Source organism: Tauraco erythrolophus, chromosome 2, assembly GCF_009769465.1.
Source record: "Tauraco erythrolophus isolate bTauEry1 chromosome 2, bTauEry1.pri, whole genome shotgun sequence".
NCBI lineage: Eukaryota > Metazoa > Chordata > Aves > Musophagiformes > Musophagidae > Tauraco > Tauraco erythrolophus.
The window spans coordinates 78,300,142-78,314,568 of NC_141466.1; the positions used below are offsets into that span (position 1 = coordinate 78,300,142).

The 14,427-nt window shown below is 37.5% G+C and overlaps 1 protein-coding gene across 1 annotated transcript in view; it reads right to left on the reverse strand.

The window, feature by feature from the left end:
- UTRN (utrophin) overlaps positions 1-14,427 on the reverse strand; it is a 366,325-nt gene that overhangs the window by 233,253 nt on the left and 118,645 nt on the right. The window contains exons 41-46 of the mRNA XM_086631518.1: positions 11,407-11,579; positions 7,095-7,245; positions 5,563-5,738; positions 4,303-4,438; positions 1,988-2,137; positions 702-786 (exon numbers count right to left, since the gene is read on the reverse strand). Of these exons, the coding sequence (XP_086487644.1) occupies positions 702-786; positions 1,988-2,137; positions 4,303-4,438; positions 5,563-5,738; positions 7,095-7,245; positions 11,407-11,579 (871 nt within the window). The remainder of the gene's footprint in view (positions 1-701; positions 787-1,987; positions 2,138-4,302; positions 4,439-5,562; positions 5,739-7,094; positions 7,246-11,406; positions 11,580-14,427) is intronic.

A 14,427-nucleotide genomic window follows, 5' to 3' on the forward strand; every position in this document is an offset into this window, starting at 1 on the left:
AGACCTGGGCAACTTGTTTACACTCTGTATCTACTGATCTGCCTTTAACGACTTGAAAAGACAGCCAGTGTCTGTATCTGACACAAGAACGTATCATATTTAGACAGCTTCCCCCACAAAATTTAGGAAGGTAAGTATCTAGCAGATGAGAAAGATCTATCTTATCTGTGCCCCTACTGAGCTGAAAGATGCAGAATGACCATTACTGATAGGACCACAGAGAATCTGCGTGCAGGAGATCCTACAAATTAATAGCTGTAGGGAAAGCTTCTAGCGGATCTTAGTTACCAAAAGGCATGACCGCAAGGCACAAATCCACAGGAAACCAGGCTGTCACAAACATAGCTATTTTGGTTTTTATTCTGTACCTAGGACACTGGCTTCTGTACCTAGTACACTGTACTTTTTATTCTGTACCTAGTACAAGGCTTAGGAGGCCTAAGCTCTACTAAAACATTCCTCCATTTCAAAATTCTTAGGGGAACCCCGAAGGACGCTCCCAATCCTGAACCACAGAGTAATGTTTTCCCTAACCAAACATTCCCTCATAGGCAGGTAGCCCCAAGTACAGCAATGAACAACATTTCTTATTTTGACTTGTCTAAATTCATTGGGAAGGTTTTTCCTTTTTGGATTATTTTTGACTACAAACAGGATTAAACTCAATACAATTAAGCACAACAGAAGGATTGATCACTCACCAGAAGGCTTTGTCTGTGTAACAAGATGACGCTGCCCAACAAATGCCTCCAATTCTCTCACTCTGTCAGGCACCTCTCTGAACACCTACAGCCCGGCAGAGAGGGTTAAAAACAGTAAGACAACTTATATTAGCAGAAAAAAGGAATCACTTATTAGCAGACAAAACATTCTACACCATGCTTGCTACAATGGCATGACTCAGATATATTTCAATGATTTTTTTCAAGGTATCATTTGAAAACAATAAAAATGCCAAGAGGAACTTCGAGAGTGTTATTTCAATACGTTCCAGTGTCTTACCTAAATTTTGGGGAGAAATAAATGAACTGTTGCAGACAGTTTGTTTAAATGGTTTTTACTGCCTAAGCATCAAAGCTATGACTCATTATTTGAGTACACTTTGAAGGAAAGATGACATAAAGCATGCTTTGTGGTCATCAGTGACAAGAAAGAAGAGGAATAGAGAATTAATTTAAAAAGAAAAAAATGTTACCACTAAAGTCTATTGTAGTGAAGAAAAATTTGCCTACTTAGCTTTTTAAAAGTTTTTAAAAGGCAGTGATGGAAATGTAATGTGCAATGGCAGAAAAAAAAAAATTCCCATTTTCATAGCTGAGTAGATAAAATCAGATCTTTTTCTTTCCCTGAACTATCAAAAGCCCTTTTCCTCAATAAATTCTTACCCTCCCAGATACATAATATAATCCCAAATAATTCCACCTTTTTTACTTGGATCTCCAGCTCTGCTTGAAAAAACATCTATTTTTACTCCAACCAGTGACTTATTTTCTTCTCATATATTTGCCAGTGAGATTGAACACTAGAGTTTCTAACTTACATCAGTCATACTCAAGAAGAATCCTAGACACACTTGATAAGATTTTCTCACTAAGCTTTACCACAGCTTCGTATATTTTCCTCTTAACTGCTGCAAATGTTCAGCTTTCCTGTACAACAAAGATTTATTGTGACTCTTTCAATTTCAAATTAATACATTAATGTTTGCCTCAAATAAGTAAAATATTTTTGATCCAGCTGTTTAAAAGAAAGCCAATACAAAAGAAAATCAACAAAATCTAAGCTAACTAAACGAACTCATTCTGATGGAAAAATCTTCACCAGCATTTTCATGTAGACATGGATTGGAGCATATTTCCTCAACATTCCTGCATGGCTTCCAAGACATTTTATGTACACGTCACAGATTCATGGAAAGGAAAACAACCACTCCAAGTACATCACTGTATTTTCAACTTCGGGTATCCAATGCTGAAGAAATGCACACCTTATTCCACCTCACATTGAGGGACTGCAGGCAATCAGAAAGTTTGTCTTTTTCTTGAAGATCAACATTTTTATCCAAAAGCACTTCAGGTTCAGTTCTGTTCAGCCATTCCAGCTTGTCTCCCTGTAATTCCATCTCATCACTTAAGACCTAAAAGGGACAAAAGACTTTTAGGTTGGAGCAAAATACATACATGCTTCAGTAAAGGGGTGGGAGGAAAGGGGGAGCTTTCCTTTAACTGCAATATTCAGAAATTTCCTTGGAAATATGTAAGAGAAAAGCTTCTATTTTGGTTTCTGTGCTCTATGTAGATATTATTGAAATATTTGTTCAAATATCAGCATTTATTGCTAACTGGAAAAAAAACCCACAAACTACAAACAGCCAAGATACCTATGCAGCTCCATATCACGCACACCGATTCTCATCTCACAAGATGCTTCTATTTGATCACCTCTGGATGTACCATGTGTACCCAAAAGGCAACAAATTTTTTAATCAAAATCGTTGCCTACATTGTTTTTTTAAAAATAAAAACTAAAGGCCCACTCCTGACATGCATTACACGAGTACACGGTAGATCACTACAAAGTACTTTACTCTTAAGGAAATGTACTCTAAAAGTATTTGGAAATTAAACATAACTTTACAACTTTATTTTGATCAATATCCCATAGTCTTCTTTTTAAACATGAAAGTGCAGGTTAGATCCTGAAAAAAGCTTATGCTTGAACTTCCACTGACTTTACATTAATTATGCTATCATTTGCCCACAGACAATAAGCACTGTGGAGTAGGAACCACGAATATCGTCTTTAAAGCATTAGAACAAAAAAAAAATTACAATAGTAAGTACATATCATATTTAGCCACCGCAATATGTATACTAACATCTGTTACACAACTATTACGGCGGTATGTATAGTACAGTGACAGGAACAGGCCTGAAAGGGAGATCACTAAACAGAGTACCCTGCTACAATGAGCACTTGACCAAATAGTGCCTTTTCTAAATTTTCAAGGATCTACCTTAAAATAATTATTTTTTTTAAAACACGTTATATCTTTTTCAATTGGAGGCTGCTCCAGAAGCTCTACTTAGAAATCTCCTTCTCATTCCCAGACTGTATTTATTCCTGACTGATCAGTTATTCCCACTTCCCTAATACTAGCCTTTAATAATACCTCATCTTCCCTGCGCATTCTTATTCTCATGATCATATCCCTTCTCACTGTTCTGTATTTGACTAGACAAAACAAGGCAAGCTCTGAGTCTCTTTGCAGATGAGTTCTTCACCCTCCTGAAAAGCCCAGCAATCTTAGTACCTGTTCTATGGCAAACTCACCTTTCCTTAATATACCTAACTAAAATTGCACACATGTTCCTGCTTTCACAGAGCCAGATTGGCACTTAATAATTCCCTATCAGTGTTTCTCTAGAAGATTCTGCTCTTTCCCTCCTTTTTCCAGCTCTACCTTTCATTTCAGGCATCTATATTAAGGTAGATGACAAGAAAAATTAAACTTTCATGATAGTCAGACAGTCAATACTCAATTGACATGATAATTTGTTTAGGCAAACACAACTGCAACTACTTCACATCTTTTATACACATTTGTAGGAAGTTGAAGCCTTTCCACTTGATTTGGCCTAATAAAGGTTGGGTTGGGGTTTTTTATTACTCATTTACAAAAACATGAGCAAGCAGATTTGTTGGATGGACTATTCCTTCCATTCTTTTAGGATTCCAGAAACATTCTCCTTCACACATCTTACAAACCAAAGCTATTCTGTTGTCAAAGCCAGGCACAAAATAAACAGGAAAAATACATGCATACATATGCAGCCAAGTCACTTGAAAGAACCAAAACCCTTATAGTTTAAAAAGCAGGTTAAACAAAAATCTTACACACGTTACAAACTGCTAAAGCTGCCCATCGAACAGGACAATGATGCTTACTTACCGTTTCAAGCTTATGGGCTTTCTGCTAAAGTTTAGACAACTACAAAGTTGACTTGGGGACATAACTTTCAGTGAAATTCCACTTACTAAATTTTATCAGTTGTACATATATTTCTCACTTTCTGATACATAGCCGTAATCTTCCAGCTAGATAACATAGTTATCCGCTCAACTCAACTTCATTATGAGATGCATCTTGCCTGTGTGAGTAATCTCACAAAACTGTCTCACACAACCATAGTATTTCTCTGGCCATTTACAACGTGAAAATTGCCCTCCTCAAAAGCCATGTCCCAATACTTCGCACAAGACATACATGTGCATACACATATATGCATTAATTGATCTTGCCTGTAATTCTCGCAAGTTTTCTTCATGGTTGAATGTAAATCTTGTGTCCAGAGCATTTTCTACGTTTTCCAACCAGCAACGCAGCTCATCAAGCTTCTTTCTGTACTCTATCAGCTGCTGATTCTCTCCTTTTAGCCTTAAAAGGAAAACAAAAAATGTGAACGCAGCATGTCAGTCTTACATTACTTCTGATGCAACGTAGTCACGTGTTTTTCAGTGGTTGGAGCATTTTAAAGGATTCATTTTGGTATTCAGAGGATTCTATCCTCATCATTAAAATGCAAGATACTTGAAATTAATACTGCCACCTTAAAACTAGATAAATTTCAGTTCCAAAGTCACAAAACAGACTTTTAAAAGTCTTCAGAAAACATTAAGCATAAGGGACAGTATGAGAACACCTTCAGGCCTAATCATTGTAAGCCACTACAGGGCCACTGTTAGCGAAAGTATTAGAAATGTCTCCAAACCCTCCAAGGAAAAAATTCCCCAAATCACACAAAGCTTTAATGGAACTTCTCAAACTAAATAATTAAGAAAAATCTTGTTATATTTCTAAATGTATCAGGAGACGTTAAAAAACATATAATTAAATAAATAGCCTTCAAAAAATAACTATTCATTTCAGGGATTTATCCTTACATACTTTTAGCAGTAAGAACAGAGCAGGGATAGATCTTCTGTTCTCAGATTTGTATATTTATCTCAGATAATCCTGTTCTTTGATCTTTTGAAGTAAATTTAAGGCTACTTCAAAATAGATTTTCATATTTTTCAGAAAATATCTAGTCAGATGGATTAAATATTGCAATCACAGACCTAAAGATCTCATTTTATAGTATTGTAGAAATTCAAGAATGATACAAATGTTTCAGTTACTGTATCTTTGACAATGCAAAAACAGAAATCAAGGTAATGTACTTAAAGTTCAGCTTCAGCTAGAGAAAGCAGCTTCATTTCTAAAAAGGTCTGGCTTAGCAATGAAATTATTTTAAAAACAAAGGAAAATTTTATGAAAATAAGTTTTGTGGTTGTCATTTGGTGGGTTGTGTTAAACAGACTCACTAAGCAGTCAATTGCAGGTGCATTTATGAGAAACTGGTTCTAGAAAACAGTTCAAAAGGCAAGAGGTCTGAACGTCAGGAAAATTCAGATTAATGACAGAGTGCAATAGAATGCACTATCTCTCCCAGAGTCTTCTAAATGAGATTCTCCTCATCACATCTGGTCAGACATTCAAATTTCTGATTAACTTATTACCTCAGTTGTCTATCCATGACCTCCGCGGCGATTGCTTTCCAACGCCTATTCAATCCCGCCAGCTTCTCCTGCAGGAAGCTCCCGTCTGTAGCAGACAGTTTCTGTATGATCCCTTCGCCAGTTCTGTTCAATGCTGAAACACTGGTCTGATGGCTGCTGACTCCCTCTTCAAGTTCCTGTCAGAAACATAAAAGCCACACAGAATTTTATCACTGACCTAAAGTGACTTTGATCTGTGGCTCATAAGATGCAAGATGAATCCCGGGTGCGTATTATCTTACTATCTTAAAATTTGATTATGTTGATTTAAATTATTAAGAGTCTGTTGTTAAATCTAGTTCAATTCTCTAATGAGTGTCATAAAAAAAAGATAGTGACACAGAATAGACTGCTGAATACTACTTAGGATCACAAGAATTCATTTAAACCATCAGTGCTGGAATCCACACTCACGCTTTATTCCTTTCCTCTTAACATACAGCACTTTCTAGTAAAGCTAACAGATGTCACAGCTTTTTTTTTTTAACCAGTTCTTTTCATAACCTATGCCCCTCACTATTTCTGTAGCTTAACAGTATTTTAGCTAGGATAATTATGACTGTGCTGCCACGGTCCCCAAACATCACAGAAAATCCATGAAACAAAAGGAAGTCAGAAGACATCAGGATTAAATCCTTCATATAACCCTAACCACCATAAAAACCTTACATTGTTGGCAAAAAATTTCTTTGCAACTAGATAAGGAATAAGACAATTCAAGAAAGAGAAGGGAAATGCTCTAGAAGAAAACTCCAAACAGCAACAAGATTGGAACACAAACTGTGTGTTAGGAAGAACATATGTTTATTTAGCAACACATACCTAACTCTTGGAAAACCACTATTCCCCAAAATAAACAATAAAATCTGATCCTTAAAGTTATGTTTTCCTCTCCTTATTTAAAACAAAGTAAAGTAGTTTAGCTTAACAGAAAAGTCTGCTCTTCCATAATGATGAGATGGAAAGACATCAGGGAATTACATTCCAGAACGGAAGTCTGAAACAATCAAACCTAAGACAACTGTAACTGGAGTCTTCTCTTTTTCTAGATTGCTTATACACGGCATGATATGTTGCAAATTCATTAGTTTAAAATAGTAATTTGCTAAGTTATAATTCACCGTTGTTGGGGTCAACTTTTTTAATTATGAGTAGAAAGTAAGTGAAATAATATATTGATTTCTTAACTGATTAACATATTTTAAAAGCTGTAACAAAACAACGAAAATTATACAAACATCTGAATTATCAAATTCTCTCAAACCCATCCACATTAAGAGTCATCTCCACCCCATAATATATGCAGCGGTTCAGATCTTCCCCAAGAATAATTTTAAACTGCAATTAAAAAAGAAATTTTAAGAGTTACCACTTTTTAAAGTGTAATTGCCCAGCTTCATTTCAAATCTATATGTCTATATAGAAAATGAGAATTTTAGATAAAAATCTAGACTTTTTCCAGCTTCCTTGTTTTCTGCACAGATCGTACATACCTGCTGGTGCAGTCCAGCTGTCTGCAGCTCCAGGCTGCCATCTGGACCACGGGCATCGGCTAATAACACTTCAGCTTCCGTTATCCAGTGGGAGAGGTCATTGAGATCACAGTGGAACTGACTCCACACCTCAATCGCTCTATCAAAGCAACTGTTTGAAAACAAAGCATTGAAAAATTATCCAAACTGTTTTGGTGAAAAGGCTACAATTCCTACTCCAGCAAGTAGAAACTTTCCTTGCAGAACAGAAAGGCTAGCATGTATCCTGGTTAACAAAGCCCCAGCACTGAAGGCTTCCTGATATAGTAGCAGCTGGGAAAAGCCAACAGCACAGACTGTCATTAACTTCCAGCTGAAGGAAAAAAGGGCAGTCCTAAGCAAACTTTTGCTTCTATCCCTTAAAAAATAGAGCTTGATTAGCTGCATCAAAGTGGTCTGCAAAACCCTCTTATTCTTTATTATAAAATGGTTCAGATATCAGACGGTGTGGAACATGAAATAGGATTAATTGCTCAGGTATATTTTTTTATTCATAAACCATGGGTTGCTGGTGCCTGGAATTCAATAAGTTAAGGTGATTTTGATTATATAGAACTGACTGTAGTACCAGCGGGCCCGCATAAGTAGGCCTTATGCAATTTAATCACACAATACTTTACCAGGCATTTCACTGTTATTACCATCTTTGCAGCCTCAAATTAATGTGCAGCTTAACTTGAAGGGTAACATTTTCCAGCATGGAACAGGCTGAATTATCACAGTCAGAAGGTTGTTTTTTAAATAAAATGAGAGTTCTACTATGTTAACAAGCTAACAAAAACCGCCCATGAATGTTAAATAAGAAACCCATGTCATAAAGGCATAGAGAGAGTGGCTTGCTTTCTATTTGTGGATTCCTAACTCTATCGTAGCACTATCAAGCAAATAGGACAGATGTCTCTAAGGACACAGGAACTGAGATAAACAACACGAAATCTACATCAATGCCAACAGGCTGGATAGTATCCTGTTCCAAATTAATAAAAATACTTGTCTTTAAAGACACAGAAGGCCAGGTCTCCTTCTCATCAGAGGACCCTCTAATGTGACAGAGGAAAGATCTCATCTGTAGCCCATTATTTTTGTCTTAAACAATTCCAACAGCAAAGACTCCAGAGTAACTGCTTATATACAGATGCAATCTGAAATTAGCAGCATAACATCGAAGATATCCAAAATCAAACTTTAAAGAGCTACCATTGCATCTATTTTATTCACTAATTAAATTCAACAATCCCAGAGTTCCTAGTGAGATTATTTTCATCAAAATTACATTTCATTTTTATCAAGACATTCATATTCTTTGGTACATAGAGAGCTTTTTTGTTGTTATTATTATTATTCATGTGGTCCAACTCTAATAAAGAAGAAAGCCTTAAAAATCTCTACTTAATTTTTTCTTTGACTTTACTTCCTAATTCTACCATTTGTTTCCTGCAGACATCTCAATTCAATACGCTAGACCAACCTGTAGAGTGATCCCAAATCTCATTCTCCTTTTATTTCTCAGATACATTTAGTGAACTGAACTGATCGTCTCACAATAGTATCTCCTTCCACATTTCATGAGAAGAGATATTCTAAGCACTTTAAATATTTTAAAAGACTACTTTATTTGCTTCCTTCAACATGAAAGTTTCGGGGGGAGTTTTGAACACGTGACTTTTTCAGAATCCAGAATTTCGGCACTTTAGAGAATGCTTTGAGATACAAAGCTTTAACTTCTGCTGCTCCTGTTGTGAGCCTACAGCTTCATCAATATTTTGAGCAATGAGTTGAAGTTTCATTCTGAGTTGAGCCAGATGCCCATGCTGCCGTTTCACTACAGACTGCCTCAGCTGAAAGATAAAAGTACCGAAGTCCTGTCACCACATCACCAAGACTTGGCCACTCCTCAATTCTTCTGCAAGAATCCGCTTGCTTCCAAACCACAGCTCATTCCCAAGTCACTAACACTTTTAGCACTGGTGGAAAGCCCATGGCAGAAGGAGCAAAACTAGCAAACCAGCATTGTTACAAATGGCTCAACAAAGTTTTAAGTCCATATATGCAGGCAAAACACACACACGTTTTACTTTACACATATGTTAGAATTAAACTGAAGCCAACTGCATTTAGTCGATCACTTAAAAGTTTTGCTAAGTACAGTTTAATTCATCTTGTGCTTGGCTACATCAGAGCTTTTATCTAAGGTTTAACTACTTAGCTGGCACTCAATCACAAAATCATTACTATCTCTGAAAACTAAATCAGTCTTTTGCCACAGACTTCAGATGCTATTTCTACTAATTCTGTCAAAATGTCCACCCACTTCTGAAAAAGAAGAAAGTCAGAGATTAAGGAGATAGAGCCTTCTAGTCTTCTTGCTTATACTTAGGGCAACACTGGGAAAAGCAAGAATAAACTTGATTAAAATTTCTTTGTAATAGAAAGGGTATAAAAATACTAAGGCCAAAATACAGCATTTTAAAATTGATATTGTCTTCATTAATCAAAGTACATCTTTCTGTTAGAATTGTAGTACCTAATGTATTCAGGAAGCTACATACCATTTTAGTTTAAGTTGATAGTCCAATAGTCCTTTTTGCATGAAAATCATGCCCAGTATTATCCTCATTCAGATGCAGAGCTTTACAAACTTTATGACATTCAAGATTAATTTGTATTCAGTGAACCAACTGAGGAGTGCATCTGTTGCATTTTACCAGCTAATCACAAACACTGAGCTTACTCTGATACACTTATCTTTTCAATGGGAAAACTAAGTTTCTGGTTAACCCTGGCTACTTAGCGAAACTAAATTTAAGTGGTAAATGAAATTGTACTCATAGTCAAAAAAGGATAATATTAAAGGCATAACTAAAGCTTAGTGGGTGTCATGTCTATGAAAACAACAAAATAGCTGCAGGCATATAAATACAGATGGGCACCGCATTCTGGAGCAGTTGTCTCCCAATACGGCAGGTGACCACAGGCAGCCAGCAAGAGCATAGGAAGTGCTACCCAGCTGGCACCGCTATTTGTTTTCAAATTAAAAAAACTGTGAAACAACAATGCCTGCTGAGGCATTAGAAATCTTGATGCTTCACTGATCCAGTGCCCCAGAATTTCTGGAAGTCTCTGTTTAGACAATGCTACCAACTGATTCTTATATTCCTATACATACACCAGTGCTCTGAGAAAGAGCTGAAAACATTGGCTTATGTAACACACACTTGCTAAAAATACCTCTTCAAAATACACTACGAAATGTGTTTGATATCAGATTTCTGGTGCTGCAAAGCAAGTGAACATGGCTAGACATTACTTTATGCTCTACAGAACTTCTGCATTAACCATTACCTTATGTCACTATTAAAAAGCAAATACTGTAAAAGCAAATTAAATACAGTTTGAGCCTTCACATTTAAGTTTCATGAAATCATTTTCAGTCATTAAGGTTTTTTCACATAGCAGCAATCTCATTGCCTACCACTGTTTATAGTGTGAGTACCTTCACTTTACTGAAGTATACTACCTTCAGATAACTTCCTGAACATGTACTTCCATATATTCACCAATTCCAACTTAAAATGCCTGACACACTTTTCCAAGTTTGACTAAGTGTTATTGAGTCTGTTTTTAAACACTTAAAGATGTTTCAGATAGGGCATTTTCAGTTTAGAGCGTCCTCTTTAAGGGACAAAGAAATCACGGCTTAGTTTAACTTCCCTCCCTTCTTTTTTGGCATAAGTGAAATTACAGCTAGTTGATCTTTGTGGAAAGGAAATAGGAAACAATTTTTTTTTTAACCATTGATGTCAATATTCTTTTTCTCTCAAACACAAAATTTTCTAATATGATGATGTCTCATCTTCAATTATTTACAAAGATTATTGGCAAATATCATATATAAAGACACCATCCTTTCAAACTCCTTCTTTCCTTCAAAAGTAGCCTTGAATTCTTTATTAAAAGATGTCCTACTCAACATTTTTATTCTAGAACTTTTGTGATACCTTTACAAAACCAAAATTTTATGTTTTATAAACAACACATTCTATTTTATAAAGTAAAAACGATCAGCTTCATAAAAGCATTCAAACTACAATTTGCATGTTAACTGTTTCAACATTCAATAATTCTGGCAATTATTGTGTAGTACTAACATATTAAAGCTGATTACTCCCAAACTCTTTATCTTCAATCATTAGGATACATTTGTAAAATGCTTATATTCAAGTACATAAAATATTTACCACGTGATCACAGAAGCCAAACATCCTTGACTTACCACTTACGATCATTGTACATTCTATTAATTCTATCCCATTCCGCATTCAACTGGGTTAGTGCATCTCCTATTTGTATCGCCTCAGGTCCAGATGCTTCTAATATAACATCAGGCTGCTTCTCATGTATGACCGCAATTTGATCCCCAAGTTTATCCAAAATATCTTTTATGTTCTGCAAGCACAGTAATGACAAGCCATTAGTAAAGTCAACATCAGCAGGAAACTTAAAAAAAATAAACAAATTAGACCAAAAAGTAAATGTCTTAAAAAAAAAAAAAAAACGAATCTACAATAAGACCATGACAATCAACAGTTTACAGATTAAATCAGTTTTAGCAACTGAACTGAATAGAAGATCACACCTTTTAAGCATGTGTCCTTCTCAGGATTTTTTTTTATGAAGAGGTTTTAATATTTTATATCCAATCCGTTCCTGAGGTGAAGAGGCATACCATACTTCTCAAAATAGCAGTATCTATTCAAGGATCTGCTCCTTCGGCTGGATGCCCACAAGTCTATGGGGCCTGATGGTATCCACCCAAGAGTCCTGAGAGAGCTGGTGGATGTCACTGCCAAACCCCTGTCCATTATCTTTGGGCAGTCTTGGCTCACTGGGGAAGTTCCGCTGGACTGGAGGCTGGCGGATGTTACCCCCATTTACAAAAAAGGGCGGAAGGAGGATCCGGGGAACTACAGGCCTGTCAGTTTGACCTCGGTGACGGGCAAAGTCATGGAACAGGTTATCTTGAGTGCTATTAATGAGCACATACAGGTTAACCGGGTGATCAGGCCCAGTCAACATGGGTTTATGAAAGGCAGGTCTTGCCAATCAAACCTGATCACCTTCTATGACAGGGTGACCCGCCTGGTTGACAAGGGAAGGGCTGTGGATGTAGTTTTCCTGGACCTCAGTAAAGCCTTTGATACAGTTTCTCATAGTGTTCTGGTGGAGAAACTGGTAACTGCTGGCCTGGATAGGTACACCCTCCTTTGGGTTAAAAACTGGCTGGATGGCCGGGCCCAAAGAGTGGTGGTAAATGGGGCTAAATCCGGCTGGAGGCCGGTCACCAGTGGGGTTCCCCAGGGCTCAGTGCTGGGTCCAGTTCTGTTTAACATCTTTATCAATGACCTGGATGAGGGGATTGAATGTACCCTCAGTAAATTTGCGGACGACACCAAGCTGGGAGGCTGTGTCGATCTGCTCGAGGGTAGGGAGGCCCTTCAGAGGGATTTGAACAGACTGGATCGTTGGGCTGAGGCCAATGGCATGAGCTTTAATAAGGCCAAGTGCAGAGTCCTTCACTTGGGGTATAAAAACCCCAAGCATCGCTATAGGCTCGGGGAGGAGTGGCTGGAGAGCTGCCTGGCGGAGAAGGACCTGGGGGTGTTGGTTGACTACCGGCTTGATATGAGCCAGCAGTGTGCCCAGGTGGCCAAAAAGGCCAATGGGATACTGGCGTGTATCAAGAATAGTGTGACCAGCAGGAGCAGGGAAGTGATCCTGCCCCTGTACTCGGCACTGGTGAGGCCGCACCTGGAATATTGTGTCCAGTTTTGGGCCCCTCGCTTTAAGAGAGATATTGAGCTCCTGGAGCGAGTCCAAAGAAGGGCAACTAAACTGGTCAAGGGGCTGGAAAATAAAACTTATGAGGAGCGGCTGAGGGAGTTGGGGCTGTTTAGCCTGGAGAAGAGGAGGCTGAGGGGAGACCTGATTACGGCCTATAAATACTTGAGAAAAGATGGTGGGGAGTTAGGGGAAGGGCTCTTTACATTAGTGATGGGTGATAGAACAAGAGGAAATGGGCATAAGCTTAGTCAGGGGAGATTCAGGTTGGATGTTAGGAAGTATTTCTTCTCTGAAAGGGTTGTCAGCCACTGGAATAAGCTGCCCAGGGAGGTGGTTGAGTCCCCATCCCTGGATGTGTTTAAGAATAGGGTGGATGAGCTACTTGAGGATATGGTTTAATGGGGATTAGGGATGGTTGGACTCGATGATCTCTGAGGTCTTTTCCAACCTAGAAATCTATGAATCTATGAATCTATGAATCTTCATTATTAAGCAAATCTACCCCTGTATCATGAAGACACTGTACGTATTCCTTCCTCATGTAAAAAATGAGCCACAAAACATAACTTTATTATGCGTCATGTAACCTCCCATATGCACAGAACTGCAAAGCATAAGCTACATAAAAGTTTTAGATTTAAATGACAAAGTTAAAGCAATCTATCTCAAACATCATTGAAATGTGCTGTGAAAATAGCTTTAAACCAGATGCTATTGTAAGAGTGCCTTGGTATTCGAAGGACGGTCAGTCCATGCAAACAGTGGAATTTACTTATCTTTTTGAATTTAAAACAGTAACACTTCTAAAAATTCTATTATCCGCTATTTGCTTCTTCTGAAAACAGCCTCAGAATACATAAAAATTTCAAAATCAGACAAGAGACCTGAACCAAAATGAAGCATTTTAAACCCATCTTAACATAAATGCTCCTAATTATGTTTACATGACCACAGAACCAGAGTAAAGAGGAACAAGAGAATCTCATCAACAAAACAGTCACACACTTTGTCAAACGTGGGCATCATCATTTCTCTACGTGCTTTTGAAAACTATGCCAAAAAACGAATATGAAAAAAGAATGTATGTACACAGCACAAAGAAAAACAGGTTGGAAAAGTGGAATGAAATTCAGAAAAGCTTTTAAAGGACCTGTGTAACAGCTAAACTAGCTCTAAGTGAGAGGCAAAGCATGACTACCTCAAATACAAGGACACATAGATCTCATTATGCTTCCCAACCCACAGAGGTACATCTACACTGCACCACACCGTGTGCAATTCCCAACTTCAACGGATGTTTTCTGTTGGGATCTCTGTATCGTGCTTTTGACAGTTTGCTGATCAGAACAGGTACTGTTACCTTGTAGCCTCATATATAGCTTCATACAAAAGTCAAGAATCTCCCTTTCTCTCTCTTCCCATGTGAGCAATTGTTTTCAAATGACACGGAGAA